Source organism: Pantherophis guttatus, chromosome 1 (assembly GCF_059756535.1).
Source record: "Pantherophis guttatus breed Tessera chromosome 1, ASM5975653v1, whole genome shotgun sequence".
NCBI classification, from domain to species: Eukaryota; Metazoa; Chordata; class Lepidosauria; order Squamata; family Colubridae; genus Pantherophis; species Pantherophis guttatus.
In genome coordinates this window covers 55427777-55453933 of record NC_142063.1, presented here as the reverse complement: position 1 = coordinate 55453933, position 26157 = coordinate 55427777, and the positions used below count along the sequence as shown (strand labels likewise).

Below are 26157 nucleotides of genomic sequence, written 5' to 3'. Positions count from 1 at the left end.
TCTTTGAAAAACAAGTTTATTTTTTTAAAAATAGTGCATGTTTTACGCAGATTATCAGCATGTAAACCGGAGAACCAGTATGCTATAGTGCTTAAAGTGATAAACTAGAAACAATGTAACCCAAATTCTAGTCTGCCCTTGGCCATAGAATCTCATTTGATAACTTTGGGCCCACCATTTGTTCTTAGTTTAATCTACTTCATAGATTGTTACTATGAGGAAAAGTAGGAGCACTGTGCACCATTTTGAATTACTGAAAGAAAGGAAAGATGCAAATCTAACAATAAATAAATCATCTCCCAAATGTAGACTTACTAGTAACTTTTTTTTTACTCACCTGATCTTCTGGGGATTCAGCTGTAAAATGACAAAATGTTATTAGGATATAGGGTGTTTTTGAATGCCAAATATATTTGCAAGTGAGAACTGCTAACTCAGTGGTAACAAACCCGTTTCCTATTCTATATAACTTTTCCATTTTTGAAGAGTGCTATTATTTTCCCTCAGTCATCTTGCCTGTAGGTTAAACATACTCAGATTCTTTAATTGTTCCTTTATAGAGCTTGGTTTCCAGACCCCTCACTATCCTGATAGGCCTCCTCTGAACTTGCTCCAATATTTCAGATCCTTACTGAACTATAGTGTCCAGAACTGGCCATAACATTCCAGGTTGGAATTTTGCTGGGCCAAATGGAACAACTACTTCCTATGATCTTGTACCATTAAAGTGCTGCAAGATAGAATTAGCCTTTTGGCCACTGATTCATAATATTGGCCCATATTTAATTTGTGGCTGACAACAACATCCAGATCCTTGTGCTATTGCCAAGTCAGATTTCCCCATCCTATATGCGTACTTTTTGTTTTTCCCACTCAAAAGCAGAAAATTATATACCTCCCTCTTAAATTTTATCCTATTCATTTCTTCCCACTGTTCAATCCAGACTAGATCATTTTTAATCTCTACTCTCTCCTCTAAAATATTAGCCACATCTCCCAATTTTGTGTCATTATAATCATCTTTATCTGATATTCTGTCTGTTTTAAATATGTGGTGTAGTGTGAGCCAGAATATCAGAAATAAAAAATTAAGTTAAATTTATTTTTTTATTAATTAAAACATCTTAACTGAAAATAAATTATTTATCGAAATTAAGGCCTGGAATACAATCATTTTGGAAAAGTTCAAACTGAATTGTGTGACATCCTCGGAATTACCAAAAAATGAATGTGTGAGGCTTACCTTTTCTTTCTGGTATGTCAGTTGGGGAAAAAATATCTATGGCACCACCTTTCAAGACTTCCTGCACTTCCTTCTGTCTAATTGTCCAGTTAGACATCTGATCACCATGTCCCCTTTGCTCCTCTGAGGTGAGTGAGGGCAGCTCATCAACCTCTGCTTTCCTCAAGGACATCCGAATGTCTGAGTTAGCGTAAGTGTAGCCATGGCCTGCTGGGCAGATTTCCTTAAAAGTTTCTGTAGCCAAGAAACCAAGAAAAGTAGCCAAGTACAAGCTTTGATTTAAATAATACAAAGAAAAACTGAAGCTACAAAAAGAATATGAAATGGCTGGAATTCAAATAATCCCAGATTATTAATCTCAAATAATTTAATTCAATAGTAATGGTGTTTTTTTTTCAGTTACACATATAAGATGTGTGGGGACATACATATTCTCTGTTAAAGATGTCTATTTAAATAACTTCTATAATCAAAATGTTGCAGGAGAATAAGTTTAGGTTATATATACGCTATTTCCCCTAAAATAAGACATCCCCTGATAATAAACCCAATTGGGCTTTTTAGCGCATGCACTAAAATACCCCCCCCCCTGAAAATAAGCCCTCCCCCAAAATATTTAAATGTACCATTTCCTCTGGTTTCTTCCACGCACCCCAAAATAATAAGACCTCCTCCAAAATAAGGCCAAGCACTTATTTCAGGGTTCAAAAAAATATAAGACAGGGTCTTATTTTCAGGGAAACACAGTATTTGGAACCAGAATTGAAAAATGGAAGTCATCAGTAGAAAGAATGTAATGTTTACAGGGTTGGATGCAACCTCCTGTTAACTGATATGAGAAACTAGGCCTGGTTTTTCAATGAGAGCAGTCAAGAAAACATAATGACACAGAAATTCTCATTCTGTTCCTTTCTATGCTGCTCAGAGTCATATTGTAAACCACCCAAAGTACATTCACAATGTATTTGTGAAATGGGTGGCTTAAAAATTTAATAATAAACAAGCAAATGAATAAAATTGCATGAGGATGAAGAGAACCACAGGAAAGAGAAAAGTCTTCCTCTAATGTAGTGTTTTATGACAGCTCAACCTATAGCAATCTTTTTCCTTCTTTTGGCTGCCAAATTAGCGGCAGCTACATCTCCCCTCATTCCTCATAATGGAGTTTGCTGCCCAAATATACAGAAAAGCATCAATGTATACACTGAGAAGTCATATATCTCTACTTCCCCTACTTTGTCATGTTACAGTAGGGTTTTGGAGCCCTGAACTCCTTTTATATAATACTGCATATCCTCACTGACTTGAGGCAGGTTTCTCTGGATGGCAGAAAGCCAGACCTCTGTATATACAATGCTTCTGAAACCCAGTTTTGGCAGAGAACATGATGGGTACTAAAACATTTAGTGCAATCACAAGATTTAACATAACTGACAAAACTAGAAATAATATGGTTCAAACAAGAAAGCCGAAGTCTTACCAGAGCCCAACAATGGGCATATCTCACAGTTTCTCCCCCATCCTTGGCCAACACGACTACAGCAGCAGATCTGTTTGGTGATCCGCTGATTGAGTGGCAGCGTACACATTCCTCTTATCACAGAGCGATAGCACGACCCTTGTTCTGTTGAAACTGCCTTGTCCGCTGAAACAAAATTATGGATGATCTCATCGGGTACCAATTTTTGAAAATTCAAATAAAAGCACAGAATCTTTGTAATTCAGGGAGATCTCTGAAGTTAATTTTCCCATGCTCGGTGGGGTTCTTGTCTAGATAAAAGGCCATTTTCTACACACACACACACACACACACACATGTACCACTTTGGAAACAGTAATATTTACTTCTGAATAAGCAAATTCAGAAAGTCCATAAATGTTCATAAATTGTATTTTCCTATCTTAATGAGTTTAATAATAAACTCAATTATTTCACCAAAACAGAAAGGAAATGCAAAGAAACAAAGGATAATTTAATGCTGCCATTCATTCTTAACAAAAATTAATTTAAAACGTTACATTCATCATGCTGTAAACGGAATGGTTGAATAGAAGATTAATCTATTTAAGTTGCCAGTCCAAACATCTCCTGCTCTAGGATGCTGGCAAACAACTGACTTTATAGATACAGTGCAACAATTATAAGTGAAACAATATAACAGTTTAAGCCTATAAGTTTGCATCAAGACTACATGACTTCAGATTTTAGTTAACAAATCAGTAAGATCTTTCATTGTAAATGAACTGTCATTGCAGTTTTCAGTGTGTTAAATAATGTCATTTTCAGTTTAAATTTAGCTCATTTAAATTACTAAACTACTGAATAATTTATCTTAAATAGACTGAAAAATGCTCTGCATTTTCATATGTAATCTACTTTAATAAAGTTTTAATAGGTGGCCCTTTTTAAATGCTCAGTACAATTTTATAATAGTTCATGTTTCTTATTTCCTATTATTCATATACTGTTGCATTTTTATTAGTACAAAGCAGTGGTGGGTTTCAAATTTTTTTACTATCGGTTCTGTGGGCGTGGCTTGGTGGGCGTGGCGTGGCTTGGTGGGCTTGGTAGGGGAAGGATACTGTAAAATCTCCATTCCCACCCCACTCCAGGGGAAGGTTACTGTAAAATCCCCATTTCCTCAGCTGGACTCAAGAGGCAGAGAATAGATGGGTGCGGGGCCAGTCAGAGGTGGTATTTACCAATTCTCTGAACTACTCAAAATTTCCGCTACCGGTTCTCCAGAACTGGTCAGAACCTGCTGAAACCCACCTCTGGTACAAAGACCTACAAAAAGAGACATCTGTAAAGAGTTTTATAACTATGTTATAAATTTATAAATCGCCTCTCCTTCATTACATCAGTCTGGCATAAAGGACATGCTGCAAGTACCAAACACCAGGGACTTATATCTGGTGGGTTCCAGGAGCAGGCCTTTTCTGCCATGACAAAATTGCAAAATTCTCCCTCATCCCCAAAGTTAGATTTACAATATTGATATATTCACTCTCCCCCATGCCCATAGTTTGTAAATCTTACTTTTTAAACATATTTTGATTTTGGTAATTATTTTTAATAATTATTGTGTTTTAATTGTTGTTTTATTGCTGTATGCCACCCAGAATCACTTCTTGTGAGATGGACAGATCTACACATTAGATAACTACCTAGTTGGATAGATAGATGTGTGTGTGAGAGAGAGAGAGACAGAGACAGAGAGACAGAGAGACAGACAGAGACAGAGACAGAGAGAGAGAGAGATCAGATACTGATAAATTACAAAGGAAGAAGGAAAACAGAATCATTTTCAGAATGATATAGCCCCTTGCTCACAATAGTCTAGTGGAAAGTCTCTATTAATATTGGCATTTCTGCTTAAAGAACAAGGAAAGGCATTTGCAATCTCATTCAGTGAAAATAATTACTACATCATATAATCATTTCGGATTAATCCCGTTTGCTATTATTCAATTTAAATATATTGTGATTTAACATTGAAACAGTTATCTACAGAAAAACCATTAAAGACTTACAAATACAGTGACTGCGTGATGGGTCCAGCATAGTACCAGGCTTACAAATACAGATGAAGCTGCCTCGGGTGTTCATGCATTCTGCATTTTTACATATGCCTTGAATTGTACATTCATTAATATCTACAAGTAATAAGAACAAATGAAGTTAACCAGGCTTCAGTAATCGTAAAATCATGGAATTAAAGAATTATAAGCTTGTAAGGACCATAAGCATCCCCTTGTCCAGTCCCCTACAATGTGAAAGGGGGGGAAGCATCCATGAAATTTTTTTAAACCTTTTCTTAAAATGTCTAGAAATTGAGAACCTATAATCTCCATATGTATACTTTCCATGGTTGCACAGATCTCATCATCATAATGTTTTTTCCTTCATATCTAAATAAAATCTAAATAACTGCAAAATACTTTACGAATTAATATAAAGTTATATAACCTGACCAATGTCCTCAAATGACCAATGACTAATGGCATCAAAAATATTTTCAACAAAAAGGGAAGAAAAAACCCTTTAGATCTTCAGCATTTGCCAAACTTCCAAATAGCTAGTCTTTCTGTGATAACAAGAAAGAATGAACAATATGTTCATTCAGATGTTTTCATTGGACAATACAACTTATTCAACTAAGAAGATGCAAGACACAAGATGGATGGGATTCTAGAGAGTGCTATTTTGAATACTTGGTTGAATAAATTGACTGTTTGTATAACTAAAGTAATTGGAAATTGGCAAACAAATTTTAATGATAATGGAGATGATAATATCCCCCACCTCCAAAGGAATAATACCTCATTACAGTGGAGGGCCTGCATGCTCTAGGGATGCTAAGGGCTATGCTGAACAGGTGCAACTATGTCAGACAGGTCTTAGCTGAAGAGCTAGGCTAGATTTGTTTGGAAAATACCTCATTCAATATGGTGAGAATACATAATTAAAATTTAATGCCAGATCCTGGCATTAACAAGTTTCATATTGGATGCTCTGGTTCCTGAGAATTTACTGAGAAATATGTGACAGGACTCAGCTTCCTATGCTAGGCAACTAGGGCTACCGGAAGGCAACCAAAAGCAAAGAATTTGGTCAAAGAGAAAATACTTAATGAACCATCAAAATGAATATAAAAGCAAATGTATCAGCTTGGAAAGAAAGACATCCAGATTTAAAAATTGGTAAGCAGAAACTTATGTAATTTTAAAACACAAGTTCTTTATCAATGCTGAATTGGAAGCAATTGAAAAGCAAGCAATTTAAAATTTAATTTATTCAGAGCTGCCAATAACTCTCTTTAATTCAGGATAGAGTCAGGGCGGCTGGATGGAGCTGAGTGTTTACTGGCTGGATGCCCTTCCTGATGCCACACAGAGTTTGCAGCAGATATTTTTTTCTTTGTGCCCTAGGAGAGAAACATCTGCCACTACCTAGGATTGAACTCTCAACCTTCTGAGTAGGAAGTGAGCATCTTCACCACTAGGCCACCACACCGCTCTATTCAGAACTACCAATAATAATACCAATTTGCAGAGTAAGCAGCAAACAGTAGATAGTGAACAGACTATTGGTGTTAATGAAAAACAATGAGAAGAAATTGAAGATGTTAAAGAATTACAAGCACTATGGATTCAATCAATCAATCCGAATAGAGCTGGAAGGGACCTTGGAGGTCTTTTAGACCAAACCCCTGCTCAAGCAGGAGACCCTATGCCATTTCAGATAGGTGGTTGTTCAGTCTTTTCTTAAAAACCTCCAGTGATGAAGCACCTACAACTTTAATTAATCAAGAACTGGGAATATCAAAGACTGAATGAAAGAAGATGAAAGAATATTTTACAAAATTGTATCAAATTAACAAGACAACTTTGGCTAAAACAGCCAGTAATATTAATGAAGATGTTCAAGAAAACTTGAAAAATAAGGAAATCAAAACCAATCTGTATGTGAAGCACAACCTGGAGAATAAAGGAATTGCAGAAGCTTTAGGACAATTGAAACCAAGAGTCATGGCTATTGCAGAGAAGATCAAGTGAGATGACTAGTGAAAATTCCGTTCCAACAGAATTTACAGTTCAGAGCATATCAGTATTGGTTATATAAAACCCTTGAAAATAGGATTGAGCTTAAATAATGAAAAACCGAATGACAAAGAATTTGGGAAAACAAAGAATTTGGGAAAACAATAGGAAACACAATAAGAACGCAACATAGGTAAGCAAGATGAAAATGCAGTGAAAGTACTTGATATAGAAGACATTTGGATAACTGAGGAAATGATATGAAAGCACTCAGAGAAGGTTAAAAACTGGAGTGCTCCTGGAACAGATGAGCCACGGATGCTGGCTAAAATCATTAACAAATCTACACTTGAGGTTGGAAAACCAGAAGGATAGGGTTTTGGAAGCACCAGAAAATGAAAAATGGACAACATGAATAAACAACTGAAAGGATACTCCTAATTCAGAAGAAGGAAAATGAGACCCATTCCCTGTTTGCCAACAACATACAAGCTGCTTATGGGCATAATTGCACATCAAATCTACAGCTACTTGAAAAGAAATGATTTACTCCCTGTAGAACAAAAAAGATACTTTGGGAGGGGGGAAATAAAAGGAACAAAAGAATTAAAAAATTCCCAAAAAGAACAAATTTGTGGCATGGATAAACTTTTAAAAGATATTTGGATCTGTTTCTCATAACTGAATTGAAAATTTCTCAAAACATTCAGCAATTTATGAATATTTCAATAATGATTTTGCAAAAATGAGAAGAAGTCAAAACCAAGTGTTGAATTTTCCAAGGTGACTCATTATCAACTTTACAGGTAGTCTTCGGCCTACAACAAGAATTAGGACTCAAACTTTCACTGCCAAATAATGTGGTCATTAAGTGACCACCCAATTTTACAACTTTTATTGCCATGCATAATGGTTGCATAATGCAACCAAGTATGTGTGGTCATTAATGTTAAAGGAATTTGGTGTGGTAAATGTTCCTGTAGCTCCTGAGAAATATTTCAATATTTATTTTAATTTTATATAATACTGGATTCTGAATATTTATATCTGTTATTTCAGAACCGATTTTTCATTTATATTTGGTCCAATCTATGAGACTTTATCCTGTCATTATAACATTTGACTTACATACAAGATATACAATTCAATTTTTAATTTTGTTTTACCCAATCTTCTGATACAATGATTCTTTTGGGTATTGGAGGCTTCTGTTCACAACTAATAAAATGTACCGCAGTATTGCAATATTATTTTTCTTATTGGAGGAAAATATTTCAAAGACTATCAATGTAGATGATGGGTACAGGAAGAGAACTGTCTATCTTGGAGTCAGCCTGGGAAATCTGTATCTTCCTTCAGTTAAAGAATGAGATGCTACTGGATGGCAAAGAAAATAGAAGTAAATAAATCTTTTTTACTCCATTGGTCTGGGCTAACCCAAAATTAATTAGCTAAGGGTAAATAGATTTAAGGGCAAGAAGTCAGAGAATTTTAAAAGCTATTTCTTATATAAAAATGCTGCAATGTAAAATAAACCTGCAGAATTAATTTTTGAAGGACATTGTTCTAAAGATTTGTACTTTTGCAGATAATAAAAGGATTTAAAAACAAGCAAACAAACGTGACAATTACAGTTATATCATGTTCTAAAATTGTGACTTAATGTGCTTGTATTGGCAAAAGACACAGAGCAAAATATTGCAGTGATATATTTGATTCAGTGATATATCTTCATTTTGACAATAGTGAAGTCCTTTAAAAGCCAATTCTAACCATCCCAATTTAATCTTTCTTTTCCCATTCTATTGGGCGATCCTCTGGTATCTCTTTCTCCCAACCAAATGGCTCTTAATCATCCCAAGGGTGCTTTTTCAAGAGGCAACTCATTCTCCATCTTCCAGTCAGAGCTGAGGAAGTTTGTTGGATGAGAAGCAAAACATCTTCAAAGAAAAACAGGAAAGTTCAGCTGCCTCTTGAAAAAGCACCTTTGGGACAATTATAATCTGGATGACTGATAACCTCCATAGACAATGGCTCTTAATGTTTAAGCATGGTTTTCAGATTGAGATTCTGACCAAGCCAGTCCTGCCACTCATGGACACAACATTATTTATAAGTTGCCATGTAGAACTGGGGATATAGAGTGAGATTCTGAGTGCTTAAAGAAATCTTATGTGCATATCCAGTGGTGGGATTCAAGTAATTTAACAACCAGTTCTGTGCCCTAATGATTTGTTCCAACAACCAGTTTGCCAAACTGCTCAGAAAGTTAACAACCGGTTCTCCCGAAGTGGTGCGAACTGGCTGAATCCCACCACTGTGCATATCCCTATCCACACAAAATTCATATTATCTATGAGCCTTGTATCTTTGATGATCTTAGTTTTCTTCTCTGTCTTTCACTCTGTCTGAATCTATTTTAGTCTCCTATACTCTTCTATTAGCAGGTGCTAATAACTCCAGTGCTCAATTCAATGTGCATATGGTTCCCAATCCATTTTGGAATCTTCCCAACTCAACCTATCCTGGCCATTTCACAGCAAATCTACCTTTGGATATTTTCCTGAGTCTAGTAATAAGCCAAGGATGGCTGTCTGTTAAGTGTTAGAAGATCATTGGCCAATGCTCTCCAGAAGCCACCTTTCAACATGTGTAAGCCTGGCGGACTTCCCTAACAAAGTTTGTTTCTGCCATTAAAATTCCTCCAACAGTATTCTTCCAGAGCATTGTAAGACATTTAAAAGATAGTTCTGTGACAAAATTACCTAACCCCAGGAGGACATGTGCTGATTCTAGGCTAACAATCCTAGGTAAAGCATTTCCATTTTGGTCATTGCTCCCTTCCCATGTAATAGTTCTTGTTCTGAAAGCAAGTGCAGTGCAAGAATACATGTCACTGATATAGTCAATATAGAAAGACATACTAGCTGAGAAATCTGGGAGCTGTATTCCCAATACATTTGGAGAACATCAATTTGGAGAAGGCTAACAGCAGGCACCATCATAATCTGATACTGTACCAAAGATGTATTATTTCTCTATTCTGAAATAAACCAATCTACTTGCTGAATTGGCTCAACAACATGGTTACAACAAATGCTTTAAAAAGATGTTGTGTAATGTGTGCATTTCTTTCTTGAACAAAATTAGAACTGAAATATATAGATTTATGCTGATCTAACAGTTGCTTCAGGTTTATTTTAGTTCAGAATAATTTCTAGGTTAAAAGGTATTTGCCTTGTCAACAGTGACAGAAGCTACCACCTCAGTATACTTTTAGTCATAACTGGATCAATAATAATAATTGGTTATGGATAAATCTAGGAATGAAAACAGTTTTTCCTTCTCAAATTGAGAATTAAGTTAAAATCTTTTTTCAGACCTAATGAGGGCTCAGGACAGGGGTTGCTCCTCTGTCCTGGTCCTGTTAGATCTCTCAGTGGCTTTTGATACCATTGACCATGGTATCATGCTGCAGCAGTTGAGGGGGTTAGGAATAGGGGGCACCATTTTGCGGTTGTTCTCCTCCTTCCTCTCCAACCGCTCGCAGTTCGTGTTGACAGGGGGGCAGAGGTCGACTTTGAAGTGCCTTGCATGGGGAGTGCTGCAGGGGTCAGTCCTCTCGCCCCTTCTGTTCAACATTTATGTGAACCTGCTGGGTAAGATCATCCGTGGTTTTGGGGTGAGAGTCCATCTGTATGCTGGTGATACTCAGCTGTACATCTCCACCCCAGACCACCCCAACGATGCCCTTGATGTGATGTCCCGCTGCCTGGAGGCCGTGCGGGTCTGGATGGGGAGAAATAGGCTCAGACTCAACCCCTCCAAGACTGAGTGGCTGTGGTTCCCGGCGTCGCAATATAGTCAGCTAGCGCCATCACTGACTATTGGGGGTGAGTCTTTACCCCCCACAGAGAGGGCTCGCAATCTGGGTGTCCTCCTGGACACACGGCTGTCTTTAGAAGAACATATGACGGCCGTGGCCAGGGGGGCTTTTTATCAGGTTCGCCTGATCCGCCAGTTGCAGCCCTTTCTGGATCGCGACGCCTTGCGCACAGTCACTCACGCCCTTGTCACCTCCCGACTGGACTACTGCAATGCTCTCTACATGGGGCTCCCCTTGAAAAGCACCCGGAGACTCCAACTGGTCCAGAATGCAGCCGTGCGGGTGGTTATGGGCGCAACTCATTGTGCCCACATGACACCCCTCCTGCGCGAACTACACTGGCTCCCAGTGGCCTTCCGGGTGCGATTCAAGGTGTTGGTTACCACCTTTAAAGCGCTCCATGGCATTGGACCTGGATACCTTCGAGACCGTCTTCTGCCACCAGTAGCCTCCCACCGGCCAGTCCGCTCCCACAGAGAGGGTCTCCTCAGGGTGCCATCGGCCAAATTATGTCAGCTGGCGACACCCAGGGGGAGGGCCTTTTCTTGGAACGAGCTGCCCCCAGAAATTCGTAAAATTTCTGATCTCTGTGTATTTCGCTGTGCCCTCAAAACCTTGTTGTTCCGCCAGGCTGGGCTATCAAGGTAAAGATTTTAACTGGGTTTTAAAAATGGGATTTTAAATTTGGGGTTTTAAATTGAGCCTATCATTTAATAATTTTAATTTATTTTAAATTCTGTCTGTCTTTGTGCTTTTAATCAGGCTGTACACCACCCTGAGTCCTCCGGGAGAAGGGCGGTATAGAAATAAAATTAATAAATAAATAATAAATAAATAATGAGTCTGGGGAAAAGGTTGCCTTTACTTTAAGAGTCACATTAATTTTAATGAGCTAATTCCATAAAGCAGATGTTTCTTTTTTCAGGCTCACAGAAAGCCTGAAAGAAGCCAGATGCTATGTTCTCACTTCAGTGAGGTCCAAAGTATTTATTCCAAACCATTTTTGAAACCTGTACAACTCCATTGTTTAGCCAGTGTAAATATAGTTACTGAATTAACATGCACCAGGCCGCACTGTGACTGGCATATTTCAAGATTATGTTTTCAAAGTACTTGCTTTATATACTTACAGTAGTAAAGCAAAAAGATGTTTGAACAAATCTGTTGATAAGCATCTCTGAATGTTAAAATGGCCATCTGTGCATAGATTAGGCCACAACATCCTACATATTAAATGTAAGTACAGCAAAGTATGGTTTCCTCTACATTAGCATTTTAGTATTTTGATGTTTGCCTCACTCATGTTGTAAAAAATTCACTCACTAAGAAGATATAAAATCCCATCCATTTTACTATTTGTATTTATCAAATAATAATCTGTCCGTGCAGGTTCTTTTGCCCATAGAAAGTTTGTAATTATTTCCATTCATACCATCTTCTAACATATGAAGATGTCTGCTTCTTCATTTTAATTTAATTAACTACAAATTTAATTTCCTTTTTAAAAAGTAAATTAGTCTGCTTTCATTATTTAAAACATGCACCTTTCTGACACAGGCTTGCTTTAATGTAAATTTTCCCAGCGTAAGCACCTTAAAAAAAAAAAAACTTCCAAGCTTGCAATCATTTTTCAGTAATGCATCTGTTCAGACATATTCCTAATGGATTTTTGTTCAGTTAGATAAAATTTATTTCATGCTAACAAGTGCAGTGTTGTCAAATCCAGTGTACTTCCAATAAAATTCATGTGGAACCCTCATCCCCAGCCTGTTATCTTGGTAAAGCCTGCATTTGAATTAAAATACAATGGATACTGCACTGAATTTATTTACTTATGGAAAAAGATTAGCAAATAGTGGTGTTAAAATGGATCTAACCATTTTACCATAATGGTAATGGTACCTCAGACTCTCACCATTACTTAGATAAACTATTGCAATACATTCTATGGGGGATTATTCGGAAAAGGTACTTGGTGCAAAATGCACCTGTCTACATGCTGGCAGGTGAGAGCCACTTCAGCCATTTGATATATGTATTGTGAGTGTCCAATAGATTTCCAGGTATAATTCAAAGTGTTGTTTTTGACATTTAAAGTCCTATATAGCTTGGCTTCTAGGTACTGTACTTGCAGGACTGCCTTGTCCAGGTGCAACAAACTTGGCTGGTATTCTTTCATTACTTGGGCTATTGAATTTAGATCCATAGACACTTGGAGGTGTGTTTCTTCACAGTGGTTCCTATTTTATGGAATAATCTTGCCCCAGAGGCTAGCCAACTTTGAAATCTGTTTAAACACTCAGATTCAGTTTCCAATCTTCTTAGCTCCTTTTACTTTTACACATAGATACACATTTGCAAGACAAAAAAAATGTTGTACCCATGTTTGCCTTAGATTATAGAAAACAGCTCTTATTTAAAATATTTACCAGAAATGTTATACTTAGGATACACCTGGTTGCTACATTATTAATTACAACTTATCAAACTGCAGAAATGTTTATCATTATATATATTTCACAGTTAAAATGTTGGAAGAATTTATATCTCTTGGAAGGCAGCATTGGTTTTAACCAATAATCAAGACCAGATTTCATGCCTGAAGGCAGCAACTATTGACTTCAAAGCAGGAAGGTTCAAAGTTGTCAAATACCAATTGTAATTGATTTGCATTTATTCAACTACAGTAGATATTTCCATTCTAGTAACTACAGTGGAGGAGATATACAAGTACAGTAACAGTAATCCTGGCACAAGTTCTTCATTGTTACCTGAGCAGGTCACACCACTTGATCAGTCTTGCCAAGGAGGAAAAGTTAAGTGGCATCAGGATAGGTTAGTATTTATATGGGAGGAACTCCAAGGCTATACACTAGGGAAGAAGGAGAAGATCGGGAAGAAGGCAGTGGACATACACTTCCAAAACACAGCCAGGAAAAAAAAAACTTTATGGTTAAGTCAGTGTAATTGGTCACCATTGAGGATATTTTTACCTAAATGAAAGGAGATTAGAAAGAAATGGCTGCCTACCTTGACAGTGACTCTGATTCAGTTTCTTGTATCCTTGTGGGCATTCAATATGTTCATTTTCTATTGTTGGATAAGCTAAATGAAGAGAAAGGGAAATTGCATCATGGATGAACAATTCAGATTCCCCCTTTCACTTCTTCCTTTTCTAATTGCATTGTGTTATGTTGTGCTGTACTGGAGTTTAATATTGTTTTTCCATCTCACCTTTCCTGTGAGAACTCAGAGCATATATATGAAAACTTCCTCTCATTTTATACACTCTCTCCAGTTACAATCCTGTGAAGTATATTGGCATTAAAAAAAAGAATGATTGATCAAAAATAATCCAGACAGTTCTGCAGTCAAGTTGGTTTTACCAATCTAATTTTAACAATGTTTACCACTATACCATGTTAGTTTTCTCCTAGGCATGCATAAACATGTATCCTTGGTGGAGGCTTGGTGGTGCAGTGGACTAAAGTGCTGTTAAGTAGCACTTAGCTGCCAGCTGCCTGCAATTACTGCAAGTTCAAATCTCACCAGGCTCAAGGTTGACTCAGCCTTCCATCCTTCCGAGGTAGGTAAAATGAGGACCCAGATTGTGGGGGCAATAAGCTGCCTTTGTATAAAAAAGAACACTGCTTGGGGGAGCCAAAAGCCCTACTAAGCAGGTATATACAAAAGTATGAAGGCTATTGCTTAACGCATTGTAAGCCGCCCTGAGTCTCCGGAGAAGGGCGGCATATAAATTGAACCAATAAATAAATAAATAAATAAATAAATAAATAAATAAATAAATAAATAAATAAATCTTTCTATTTCAAAGAATTTATGTATAATCCACTTTATCATTCACAAGTAATTAGGTAATCAAGGAACATCCAATCTGCAAAGTGGAATGATCTGGAAAAAAATTGTTTCCTCCACAATCTGCCAATCCAGACATTCTGGGGATTGTTCATTTATTTTTTTTAAAAAAGAAACTTCTATAATGGAAAGCAGTACTAAGCGCCCCAGAAAAATGGTATAATGAAGGTTCATTGAATGCAAGTTATTCAGAACACACTATATTTGTGTTCTTGGTGGGTTTGGTGGATTTTTTTCAGGATAAATACACTGGTTTTATTTGTTGGCTCTTGAGATATTATAACTTAGGCAGCAATTCCATTACATGGATATCACATTATCAACTCTTTATAATATAATGTCCCTGGACATCTATGGAGATTCTCAGTCATCCAGGTCATGGTTGTCCCATGGTTGTCCCATGGTTGTGCTTTTTTTTTCAAGAGGCAACTGAACTTTCTTGTTTTTCTTTGAAGACAGTTCACTTCTCATCCAAGAAGCTTCTTCAGCACTGACTGGATGGTGGGGAATGGAAGGATGACACAGATAAAACCTCCAGGTGGCCTTCAGGGCCGGATTTAGATGAAAAGAGGCCCTAGGCTATTCCACTTATGAGGCCCTTTCACCTATAGTGAAAGTGTCATTTTAATTTTGCTAACAATTTGAATGTAGGCCCCTCTTGATCTTGAGGCCCCCTCTTGATCTTGAGGCCCTAGGCTGAAGCCTAGTTAGCCTATAGGAAAATCCGGCCCTGGTGGCCTTAACAACTCACTAAAAGAATGCAAATGACCAGCTGTCTGCGAGGAATATAAATTCTTCCATTCCCCACCATCCAGTCAGAGCTGAAGAAGCTTCTTGGATGACAAGTGAAATGTCTTCAAAGAAAAACAAGAATGTCCAGTTGCCTCTTGGAAATAAGAAAAAAGCATCTTTGGGACAATGTCCCTGGAAAAATCATTATTTCTCTCTTTCTCCCACCTACTTCATCTATTATTATTGTAAATATTCTATATCATCAGTTGGCACTATTGCATGATATTTGCAATACCATTTATCATAAGCATTGTCATCATCCTGTTATTACAACCAAACATAGGAACAGACATGTATTAGAAACAGACTATGTTTGAGAAAGTAAGGAAAATGACTTTCACTGAGTTATGCAGAGGGAGATACTCAGACTTGCAACAGTCTGCTACTATAGCCAATCTCAATAAAAAGAGTTTTAACTTTTCTGGTCTGGTCCACCTAACAGGGCTGATATGATTGTTGGGCACATTCTACTACATATTTACCTTGAACAACCACCAGAAAATGAGATATGACTATAATGATTTACAAAGTAAATATTTGCCACTACATTTCTCCTTCAACATTACCTCACCAAAGTGCCCAACTTTTATTTTGTCAGGATGAACTTCAAACATAATTTGGAGCAGCTATATACACTGTTTTCCCCAAAATAAGACCTATCCCCAAAATAAGTCCTAGCATGTTTTTATGTGTGCACCTAATATAAGCTCTACTCCCCAGAATAAGCCCTACTTACGAGCCTGCGGAGCTGGCTACCCACCCATTCCGTCTGGTTGCTCGTGGTGCCATAGCCACAAGGTGAGGCAGGGGATGGAGCTGCCCCATGCTCCCCGCACCGGTTTACCTCATGGACCCCACAGCCAGACAATCCACACCCTGACACCTGCCTCGCAGCAGCAGCACCAGCAGCCATGTGCAGCAGGAAACTGCATGGCTGCTCGCCCACTTCTTCTGTTTGCTCACAACCACAACAGAGCAGGAAGCTGAGCGGTGTGCTGGTGCCATAGCCGTGAGGCAAGGCAGGAATTGGGGCATGGATGGCCTGGCTGTGGAGGCCCTGAAATAAGCCAGTGCAGGGCACGTGGGGAAGCTCCACCCCACCACCTCACCTCATAGCCACAGCACTGGCACATTGCTCTGCCTCTTGCTCCATTGCGGCTGTGAGCAAGCAGAAGAAGTGGGTCAGTGGCCACATTGGGTCCTGCTGGATGAGGCTGCTGGAGCCACTGCTGTGAGGCAAGGCAGGCATTGTGGCATGGATGGCCTGGCTGTGGGGGCCCTGAGGTAAGCCAGTGCAGGGTGCATGGGGCAGTTCCATCCCGCACCTTGCAGTGGTGGCACTGGCACGCCACATGGTCTCCTGCCCCACTGTGAGCAAGCGGAAGAAATGGGCCTCCCGTAAATGGGGGGAAAGGCCCCCCAGAAATAAGCCCTAGTGGTATATATAGTAGCTCAACAACCAAAATGCATGAAGCAAAAATATTAGTACTGTAGAACTTTATACAGGCTTAAAAAAAGAAACTGAGCAAATGGATCAATTAAAAGTGTCACTAATTTTATATTTTAAGGTATTCATTGCCCTTGAACGCACTGTTGTGTGCTTCTAATCTAGAGCAATTTTACCATTACTGTGGAACTATTTCCTTCCATAAACATATCATCAACTACTCAAAGCTGGTTCAGACAGAGTAAAGCCACTAAAACCTTGTCAGAGTGAATCCCTGGTTGTTAAAATTCTACCCAAAGCCTACACTTCTGCCATCTCTCTCTCCGTCTCTCTCTCCTCTTCTCTCCTCCCCCCACCCCTCCCTCTCCACTTTATGGCTGAAATATAGAGATTATATAAGTGTGTGTGTGTGTACGCGCGCGCACACACAAACACACACACAATATTTTTGAAATTCTACTTAATGGCACATAATCAATCATCTGTTGGTGGCTGAGTGGTTCTCATATTGGATGTGAACTAGGAAAGAGAAGTCACTAGAAGAAAATAAGTCAGATGCTCTGACAGACATAGCCAGTGACCGGACTCAGACGCAGCCAAAAGAATTAGCATCTTTTATTCTGTATGTATCTGCTTATAATTTTCTCCAGAAAGAGTAAATGTGGTTTAGACTAACAGGCAGCTGAAAGATCCCTCCTTGGAAGAAAGCGGAATATTAGAATTGCCTGAAGATTTGGCTAAAATGATGTAATCTTCCTTGTCTTGATCTACTGTCAGAATGCAATACTTTATGCTTTGTTTTAAGTTCCAATGATCTGCAGGTGGCCAAAGACCATGATGTCTCCTAACTTTCTGGACAACATTCTGTTTCCTTCATATCAATTCAGTGTCTTGTTATTCTGCAAGCAAACAGCGTGTTTGACAGTTTTTCTCAGATAAAAGATCTGTCATACTGTTGGGAGATCAAATGCATATATGCCGCTAGAATCAAGTTATGATTTTTCTGAACCATAAACAGGAGACATGTTTTATCACAATGGATAATCAAAATGTTAAAATATTAACAAAAAATTAAAAATATTTTCTAAATATGTAGGAAGAATATTATTCACTGGAAAGTCAAAGTGTATCATACTGGGTTTCAAGCTTCCGTAAACATTTTTTAGACAACTGCACTCATCACCTACCTAGAATCTGAAGTTAATGAATTTGTTTTTTCCCTTTTAATGGATCCCTCTTTCATCTACTGACATTTACAGTGATTACAACAATCCTCTCCTTAGATTGTTCTGAGTCATTCTTTTTTTACTTCCCCCCAAACTGTCATGTGAATTATTTCAGATAACTAATGACCCTGCATCTCCAGTAACAATTTGATGCTTCTCTCCCTCTCTCTCTCTCTCTCTCTCTCCATCTCTTTCTCTCCTCTCTCCCTCTCCCCCTCCCTCCTCCTCTCCTCTCCTCTCTGTCTGTCTGTCTCTCTCTCCTCTTTCTTTCTCTCTCCTTTCTCCTCCCTCCCTCCCTCTCTCTCTCTCTCTCTGGAGATTCTGAGTCTAAACCACGCTCCTGTTTGGAATTTTTATGCGAATCCACTTAAAAGCAAACAACCATAAAAACATCTTCATTTTTAAATGTTTTAAACATTAAATAATAGAATATTATGTCAACCCCAGAGGTATTATTTGCAAAGTTGTTGATCCTCTTGAGTTTCTCATTCATTGAAATAAAACAATGGATCTCTCTACTTTGTAAACAGCACTAAATAAGATATTTGTACCACAGATACTTAGATCCAAAGCAAAGCCGTTTAAAGAAACATCGCAGAAAAAAAATCTTTCCATTCCTGATGCCATCCCCAGAAGCTTAGCAAATTCTTGTTAACAACATAACCAGTACAGTACTGTATATGACAGATCCAAAGCTCCCTGGAGAGCTCTTCATTAAAAATAGAGAATTTGGGGACATTCATTGGACTTGCAGCAGGTCTCAAAGATTCCTCCCATGTTGTTCAGGAGCATCTGGATACAATTGTTAGGGGGCAGTGGTGGTCATAGAATGAAGGAAAGAGTAGGAAACCTTATTTTGGTGAAGTTTCTGCAGTTAAATTTTCCTAGGGCATCCATCTGCAGATTATCTGGAAATACTTTAACTCTACCTCTTATCCAAACTCTGAACTGAATATGAAGATTTTATTTCTGCTAATTTTCAAAGAATCTAAGATGTTGCTTGAATGTCAGCCACTCCTCTATATCTTTCAGGGTGTCAAGTTCTCAATTAGAAGGACTGGTTTGCAAACACATTTGTTACTAGCCACACTCTTTGATGCTAAGATATTAGCAGTGGTGAAATCTAATTTTTTTTACTACCGGTTCTGTGGGCGTGGCTTGGTGGGTGTGGCTTGGTGGGCGTGGCAGGGAAGGATACTGCAAAATCTCCATTCCCACCCCACTCCATGGGAAGGATACTGCAAAATCTTCATTCCCACCCCACTTCAGGGGAAGGATACTGCAAAATCTCCATTCCCACCCCACTCCAGGGGAAGGTCCCACCCCACTCTGGGGCCAGCCAGAAGTGGTATTTGCCGGTTCTGTGAACTACTCAAGATTTCCACTACCGGTTCTCCAAACTGTTCAAAATTTCCGCTACCGGTTCTCCAGAACCTGTCAGAACCTGCTGGATTTCACTCCTGGATATTAGGCTATACTATATGTCTGTTACACTACTCCAAGTACCTTATATCACTAAATGCATGTGAAAGAATATGGCCTGAGGGGTAACAGAAGCCTGAACAGATTTATTAATATGAATAATGATTACCTATAAACACCACAGAGATTTACAAAGCTGCATGTTGAAATAGCTAGATGCTTGAGATCAATTCATCAGATGGGGTCCAATATGGTTGCTTGGGAGATTGTTTGTCACCCCTTGCCCCACTAGTTCTACCACTTTCGCTACAGCAAACCCCTTTTTAACAAATTAGCTTCCTGTATACAAAGCATATGAGGCTAATGCTTTTTTCTCTTTTCCTGGAAGGAAGCCTCATTTGAATGGCTTTCAATCATTCAGTTGAACATTTTACCAAAATAGTGCCATGCTCATGAATTAAAGTGCATTAAATGTTTAAAAAAAAATACTGTTTTAAATTCACAATTGATTTAAAACTGTTTGAATACCTAGTAACTTCGTGAAAGATGGTTGTGTGAACATTTGGAGAAATAGAAGTTGGGATGGATTCTTTTAGAGTAGACCCATAATTCTATTACAGCATACTGTATAAATTTCTTGTTACATAATATCAAGAGAATACTTCAAAAAAATCTCTAGTGTTTGGAATACGTTCAGTTGTTTCATTCAAACAATTACACAACTGAGAATCTACTTAAGCAATTAAAATTGTTTGGTTACTCTTTTTTACCAAGAAGAATTAGTGCAATACTTCCAACTGCACTTCACTAGAAAAGTCTCATAAGTTAAAGAAAGTCAATACGATAACTGCACATTAAATACAGAGACTTTGCTAACCCTTTAGAGTAGTAAAGTCTCTTTCAAATCTTTAGGGATTTCTCCAGAAAGATGAGTAACCCACTCTTAAATCATGCTGAAATTCTACTTGATGAAAAAGCTCCTATACATGCATTCTTAATTAAATGCTCTACATAAATTCCATTTCCATGAAGTCAATTCTTTTTCCCATTTATATGTGTCTTTCCACTATGAGTACCAGCCTTTGGGGTACCACTTTGACATTCGTTGGAAGCATTTCTTTCAGAGGCTTCAATAAGCCTGTAGTACAGTGGACTAAAGCACTGTTATTAACATCTGCTGCTTTCAATTACTGCAAGTTCAAATCTCACCAGGCTCAAGGCTGACTCAGACTTCCATCCTTTCTAAGGTAGGTAAATTGAGGACCCAGATTGTGGGGGCAATAAGCTGACTTTGTATAAATATACAAAAGTATGAAGGCTATTGCTTAACACATTGTAAGCCGCCCTGAGACTCCGGAGAAGGGCGGCATATAAATTAAAGCAAAAAAAAAAACAAACCTATTTTCATACCTTTATTAGAGTTATTTTATTATTGTTTTTGTCGTGGATGGACAAGGATTTGGGGTTTCATAATATTTTCTGTTCAACCACAAAGTTTGGCATGACCACTGTAATAGTGTTTAGCATTTCTCAATGATTCTGACCTTATCTGGGCAATCTGCCAGGTATTTGCCAACTCAAATTAACTCAATGGGAGGTTAATTCACAGAATGCATTGAATACCTTGTTCAAAACTCCATTTCAATACATAGTATTTTTTTTTCTGTTTGAAAAAATGAAACACTTTAAAAAGCTGGAATTATTTATAATTTGTCTGAAAATCTTCAAAAAGTCTAATAAAATTGACTAGAGTAATAGGAAGACAAATAAAGTAATGACATGCATGGGTGCTGAAATCATAGGTAGACATCCCAGCACCCACAAATCACACGCTGAATTTTTGCAGTGAAATGATATGACTCCGTCAGCAATGTGTTTTTTCAGCCCTTGGGTAATTTTAAGATAGGAATGAGAAAAGTTTGCTTCCAGAAAATATTGTGCTCCCACTCATATCTTCTGTCCTGTCCAAAGCCAAAAGAAATGGGGAAAAATCAGCCTTACTCCTTCTGGTCACAGCATAGCACCACCAGATGGATTCCTGTGCTCTCATAAAGGCTGAGAAGAGTTGTATCTTCAAATGTTGCCTATCCTTCAGCTTCTAAGACTGAAGGAATAATATGGCAGTGATAGCCAACTGGCACTCTAAAACCTAGAGACATTAATAATAGCAATTTTGACAGGTCTTTGTCATCCACGATGCTGTTGAAATCCTGTTCTGATGCCTAGAGGGACTGAATGGGAGAGAACAGGCTTAAACTGAATCCCAGTCAGATGGAGTTAACATTTGTCCATTGAGGTTCTCTGTCTATTCCAGAGCTGTCTCGTAAGGAGTTTCATAACTCCTGAAGGAACTGGTTTATAACCTTGAGGTTCTCCTGAATTCATACTTCCTGCTACTACAACAGGTGAAGGCCTGGTCAGGGAAATATTTCCCCAGCTTGGTTGGTGTGCCACTAGCTAGAATGGAAAGATCTCGCTTGGTTTATGCATTTGTTAGATTACTGCCACATACTCTACAGCCTTTGAAGATCACTCAGAAGCTACATTTGGTTCAACGAACAATGGTTCATGTGCTGACTGGTGTTTGTTGGTGCACCAATATTCTGGTCTCTGCACTGGTTGGCAACAGACTTCTTGAGGCAATTTAAAATGCTGTTATTTGCCTATAAAGCCTTACATGGCTTGGGACCTAGTTTTCTACAGGACTGCATTCTTCCAATTGGAATCAGTCAAACCAGTTTAATTTACTCAAGATAAACTATAGGGAGTGCTCCACTTTAGGGAGGTGACAGGAAGCCAAGCACTATAATTATAGTTGGTGCCATAAAACTCATTATGCCGCCTGATATCTGTCTATCTTTCTGTCTATGTACTGTATCTATATCCCTGTCACCATCCCTATCCCTATCTCTATCCCTACCCCTATCTCTACCTCTATCACAACAAAGCCATTTAATTTAACTTAGACATAATCTTCTTGTTTGCCTGTAATATATATTCTCAGCAATTGGAGAAGCAGTGCAGTGCCTCAAAATGAGCATCATTACAAAACATCCCTAGCTATTGTGACTCATAGCATATAAAGTACAATAATAAAATACAAAGTGTGATGCCTGATGTCAGAGACATAGCTTATGTCTGTTTTAAGCCATTAAATGGACATCTTCTGTGCTGGGGTCCCTTTATTGTCTACAAAAGGCATGCTCAGAATTCACCTATCCATAACCATGGCCATTCCACTTTCTATGGTGTGGATCAAAGAGAGGATTGAATACTCGTATCAACAACCTATTACAATCCTTCCCCCAACAAAATACTTCTTTGCATATATAACAGTTCTAATCAGTCTGTCTTTCCATTTATTTATTTTTTATTTCATTTATTTATTTAAATTCTATGCTGCCCATCTCACCGAGGCGACATTTACCAGTTGGCCTAAGTAATAGTCCAACTGGAAAGCCATGCATTTTTGAGAATAACTAAACTATCACCTGCAATTGTTTTACATCAGGAAAAGAAAACACAGAACCAGATTTCTATGTCTTTGGAATGGGATCTAGACTCAGTCACGCCAATTGTTTGAAGTATTGCTATTTCCAAAGTGTCTGCCAAGAGTTCATCTAAAGCAGGCCCATAATGCATAAAGGCTGAGTATGCAACCTCATAAACTAATCTGCAGCCACATCTCTTAAAATGATGGGCACGTTTTTGTGGTTTCCTCTTGACTAATTCCTTTGAATCAGAAAAATTGTGATTAGCTGTGGGTTTTATGGAGGTGGTATGGAAGGATTCTTGAAAGCTCTGAGCCAGGAACTAAGTCACCTAAATTAACACTGTAGCCAAGGAAGCATCAGAAAAACTAATACATTGCATATTATTTGCCTGGATGAGAGAAAACGCCAAATTCAAACAGGAATCAGTGTCCTAAAAGCATCCAGATATGCCAACTTCCTATAACAAATGGGTTTACATTAAGCATCACACTCTAATTCTATCTATGTCCTTTTTAATAAATGATATTACAAAACATCTAGTGGAGACTAGTCGCCTTACCCAACAAAATGCCCTCCAGATGTGCTAGATTATATGTTGGCTGGCAATTGTGGGAATTTTATTCCAACACATTTGAAGGAAATCTGGGCTAGAAAGGATCTCCTTCGACAGCAGTTACCTGGTTTCACTGGGCATGGAATGCATCTGCTGAGACCCCAAAAGGCTCCCACGCTTCCACAGCAATCCTCATACCTGGCCAGACCAGGCAATGGATCAGCACACTGGAGATGAAAAAGTGACATTAGAATCTCATCAGTCCCAAATACAAGGAACAAAGAAAATGTGAAAAAACATGGTGAGGAAAGACTCACAAAAGCATGATTTTCTGTGGAAAGTAGAGTGCATGGTAGATATTTTGGATTTAGCAGGAACCCTTGTTAAAAGCACTCCTTAAGATAAGTAGGGTAGTGAAACAACAATGAGTTATTAAACAGCGCGATGTTCCATTAAAACATTAAATGGTCATAATATAGTTATCCTAAATGCAGTGCATGATTTAGCTCAGCTGCAATTTGAATGCTAACAGACATTCACCATATTTGGATCAGAAGTTAGATTTATTAAGAAAAACATGAAGATAGAAAAGCTTACTTTAAATTTACAATAAATTTAATAAATAAAATGGAATAATAAAGTTAAATAACTTTGAGTAATAAAGTTAATTTAAATTAACTTTAAAGTTAATTTAAATCACATTTCGAAGAGAAGGAAGAAAGAAAAAGAAATGGACAGGAAATTCTATTTGTATGTTAAATATAAAGGTAAAGGTTCCCCTCACACAGAGGTGCTAGTTGTTCCCGACTCTAGGGGGCGGTGCTCATCTCCATTTCTAAGCTGAAGAGCCAGCGCTGTCTGATGACAATTTTTTGATCATGTGGCCGGCATGACTAAACACCAAAGACACACGAACACTGTTACCTTCCCACCAAGGTGGTCCCTATTTTTCTACTTGCATTTTTACATGCTTTCGAACTGCTAGGTTGGCAGAAGCTGGGATAAGTAACAGGAGCTCACTCCATTACACAGCGCTAGGGATTTGAACCACCGAAGTGCTGACCTTTCTGATCAACAAGCTCAGGTCTTAGCCACTGAGTCACTGTGTCCCCTTATGTTAAATATAGACTCATTTAATTAACAATAGGCCAGGTAAGAGACAGACACAGACACTCTTCCCTTTGCCCTTTGCTCCTAGATGCAGAGATGACATAATCCCCAACGCTATAGCTAAAAAAGAAACTTGATGCTGTCAGAGTCAACTATATATTTTAAGCGAGTAAATAGTCTCTCACACATGAAAATGAAAACTCATCTTTCTCTTTGTACCTTGAAAAGTTAAGGAATTAATATTAGGTACGAGGTGTTGACAATGGATCATGTCTTAAAAATGATATAATCAAGCAAAGCCTTTGGATAAAATAAAATAAATGTCTATTCCCAGACTGAAATATATTACCAAGTGGGGACATATGTGTCAAGGATTTTTCATTGATTTATTCCTGCCCCAAAAGGCCTTTGGGTTGTAGTCTTCCCCCTTTAGAACTGAATAGCTGCAATCAACAAGCCAGCACTGGCAGTAATCCACCCCCCACCCCCACCCCCACCCCTCAAATGGCCATGTGCCCACAGATCACATTCCAATAAATTTGGCATCAGATTGAATCTGAAGACAAAAATGCTTTCTGCTCTGGTTTTTTGTTCCAGTTTAAATAGCAGTATAATAGAATAGGCACAACCTTTTCTCATATAATTATTCGGATGTTTTTAAAAAAAGGAGGGAGGGAGGGAGGACGGGAGAAAGAGAAAGAGAATCACATGAACATAGTTTCCCAAGAAGCTATAAGGGAAATTAGCATAATGGTATTTGTTTCCTGAGTAAAAAAAAATTTTCCAAGCATTTTATCTATGATCTACTGACAACAGAACAGCTTTAAAAAGGGCAACCTTTAGACCTAGATTTCTTGAATGTGTATTGGGTCAGACAGAGAATAATAAAGACTTGAACAAAAAGTTTGAATTCAAGATGATTGCACTCAGGGTCTGCCTGAATCATCTTTATTTTCTCTATTAATGAAAAGAGATGTTTGAACAACTGCAAACTGCTTCAAGATATTCACACTACTGAATCTACCAAATTAGTTTCCTACTCTGTATTCAAAATCTTCAGAGGAAACAGAATGCATCTGTCCAAAACTTAGACATTTCAGTGTCATGCACTGTGACATTATCAAACAAGAATGCAAAAAAGTTGCAATGCGGATGCTCCTCAAAAGGCAGCAATGCATTACAGCCCTTCTATGGTTTCTCCAATTCAAGCCACCACTTTATGCTATAGTAAAGTGCAAATAAGGATGCGGTGGCTCAGTGGCTAAGACGCTGAGCTTGTCAATTAAAAGGTCGGCAGTTCAGCGGTTCGAATCTAGTGCCGCATAACGGGGTGAGCTCCCGTTAAAGCGATCCCATTGCGAACTGGTAGTAAAGATAAGTAGAACCCACATCTATTTGGTTCTTTTCTTCAGCTAGGAAACACACAACTAATATTTTTATTCTCTTCTTTAATTGCCTCCATCACATGAAGCTATTCTATCCTTTACAACTGGCTTTGTATTCTTGAAAGGTTACAGTTAGAACAAAGATAACAAATAATTCACTATTTTTTTATATTTTTTTA

General features: G+C 38.1%; 1 protein-coding gene across 2 annotated transcripts in view; it reads right to left on the bottom strand.

Annotated features, from left to right (window-relative positions):
• The window catches only part of LTBP2 (latent transforming growth factor beta binding protein 2), a 105763-nt gene that overhangs the window by 35387 nt on the left and 44219 nt on the right, over nucleotides 1-26157 (bottom strand). Inside the window, exons 8-13 of one of the 2 annotated variants that reach the window (XM_060687404.2) lie at nucleotides 23608-23710; nucleotides 13704-13778; nucleotides 4778-4900; nucleotides 2724-2888; nucleotides 1244-1477; nucleotides 338-357 (exon numbers count right to left, since the gene is read on the bottom strand). In XM_060687404.2, coding sequence (XP_060543387.2) covers nucleotides 338-357; nucleotides 1244-1477; nucleotides 2724-2888; nucleotides 4778-4900; nucleotides 13704-13778; nucleotides 23608-23710 — 720 coding nt within the window. The remainder of the gene's footprint in view (nucleotides 1-337; nucleotides 358-1243; nucleotides 1478-2723; nucleotides 2889-4777; nucleotides 4901-13703; nucleotides 13779-23607; nucleotides 23711-26157) is intronic. The other variant, XM_087874310.1, reaches the window with a different exon arrangement.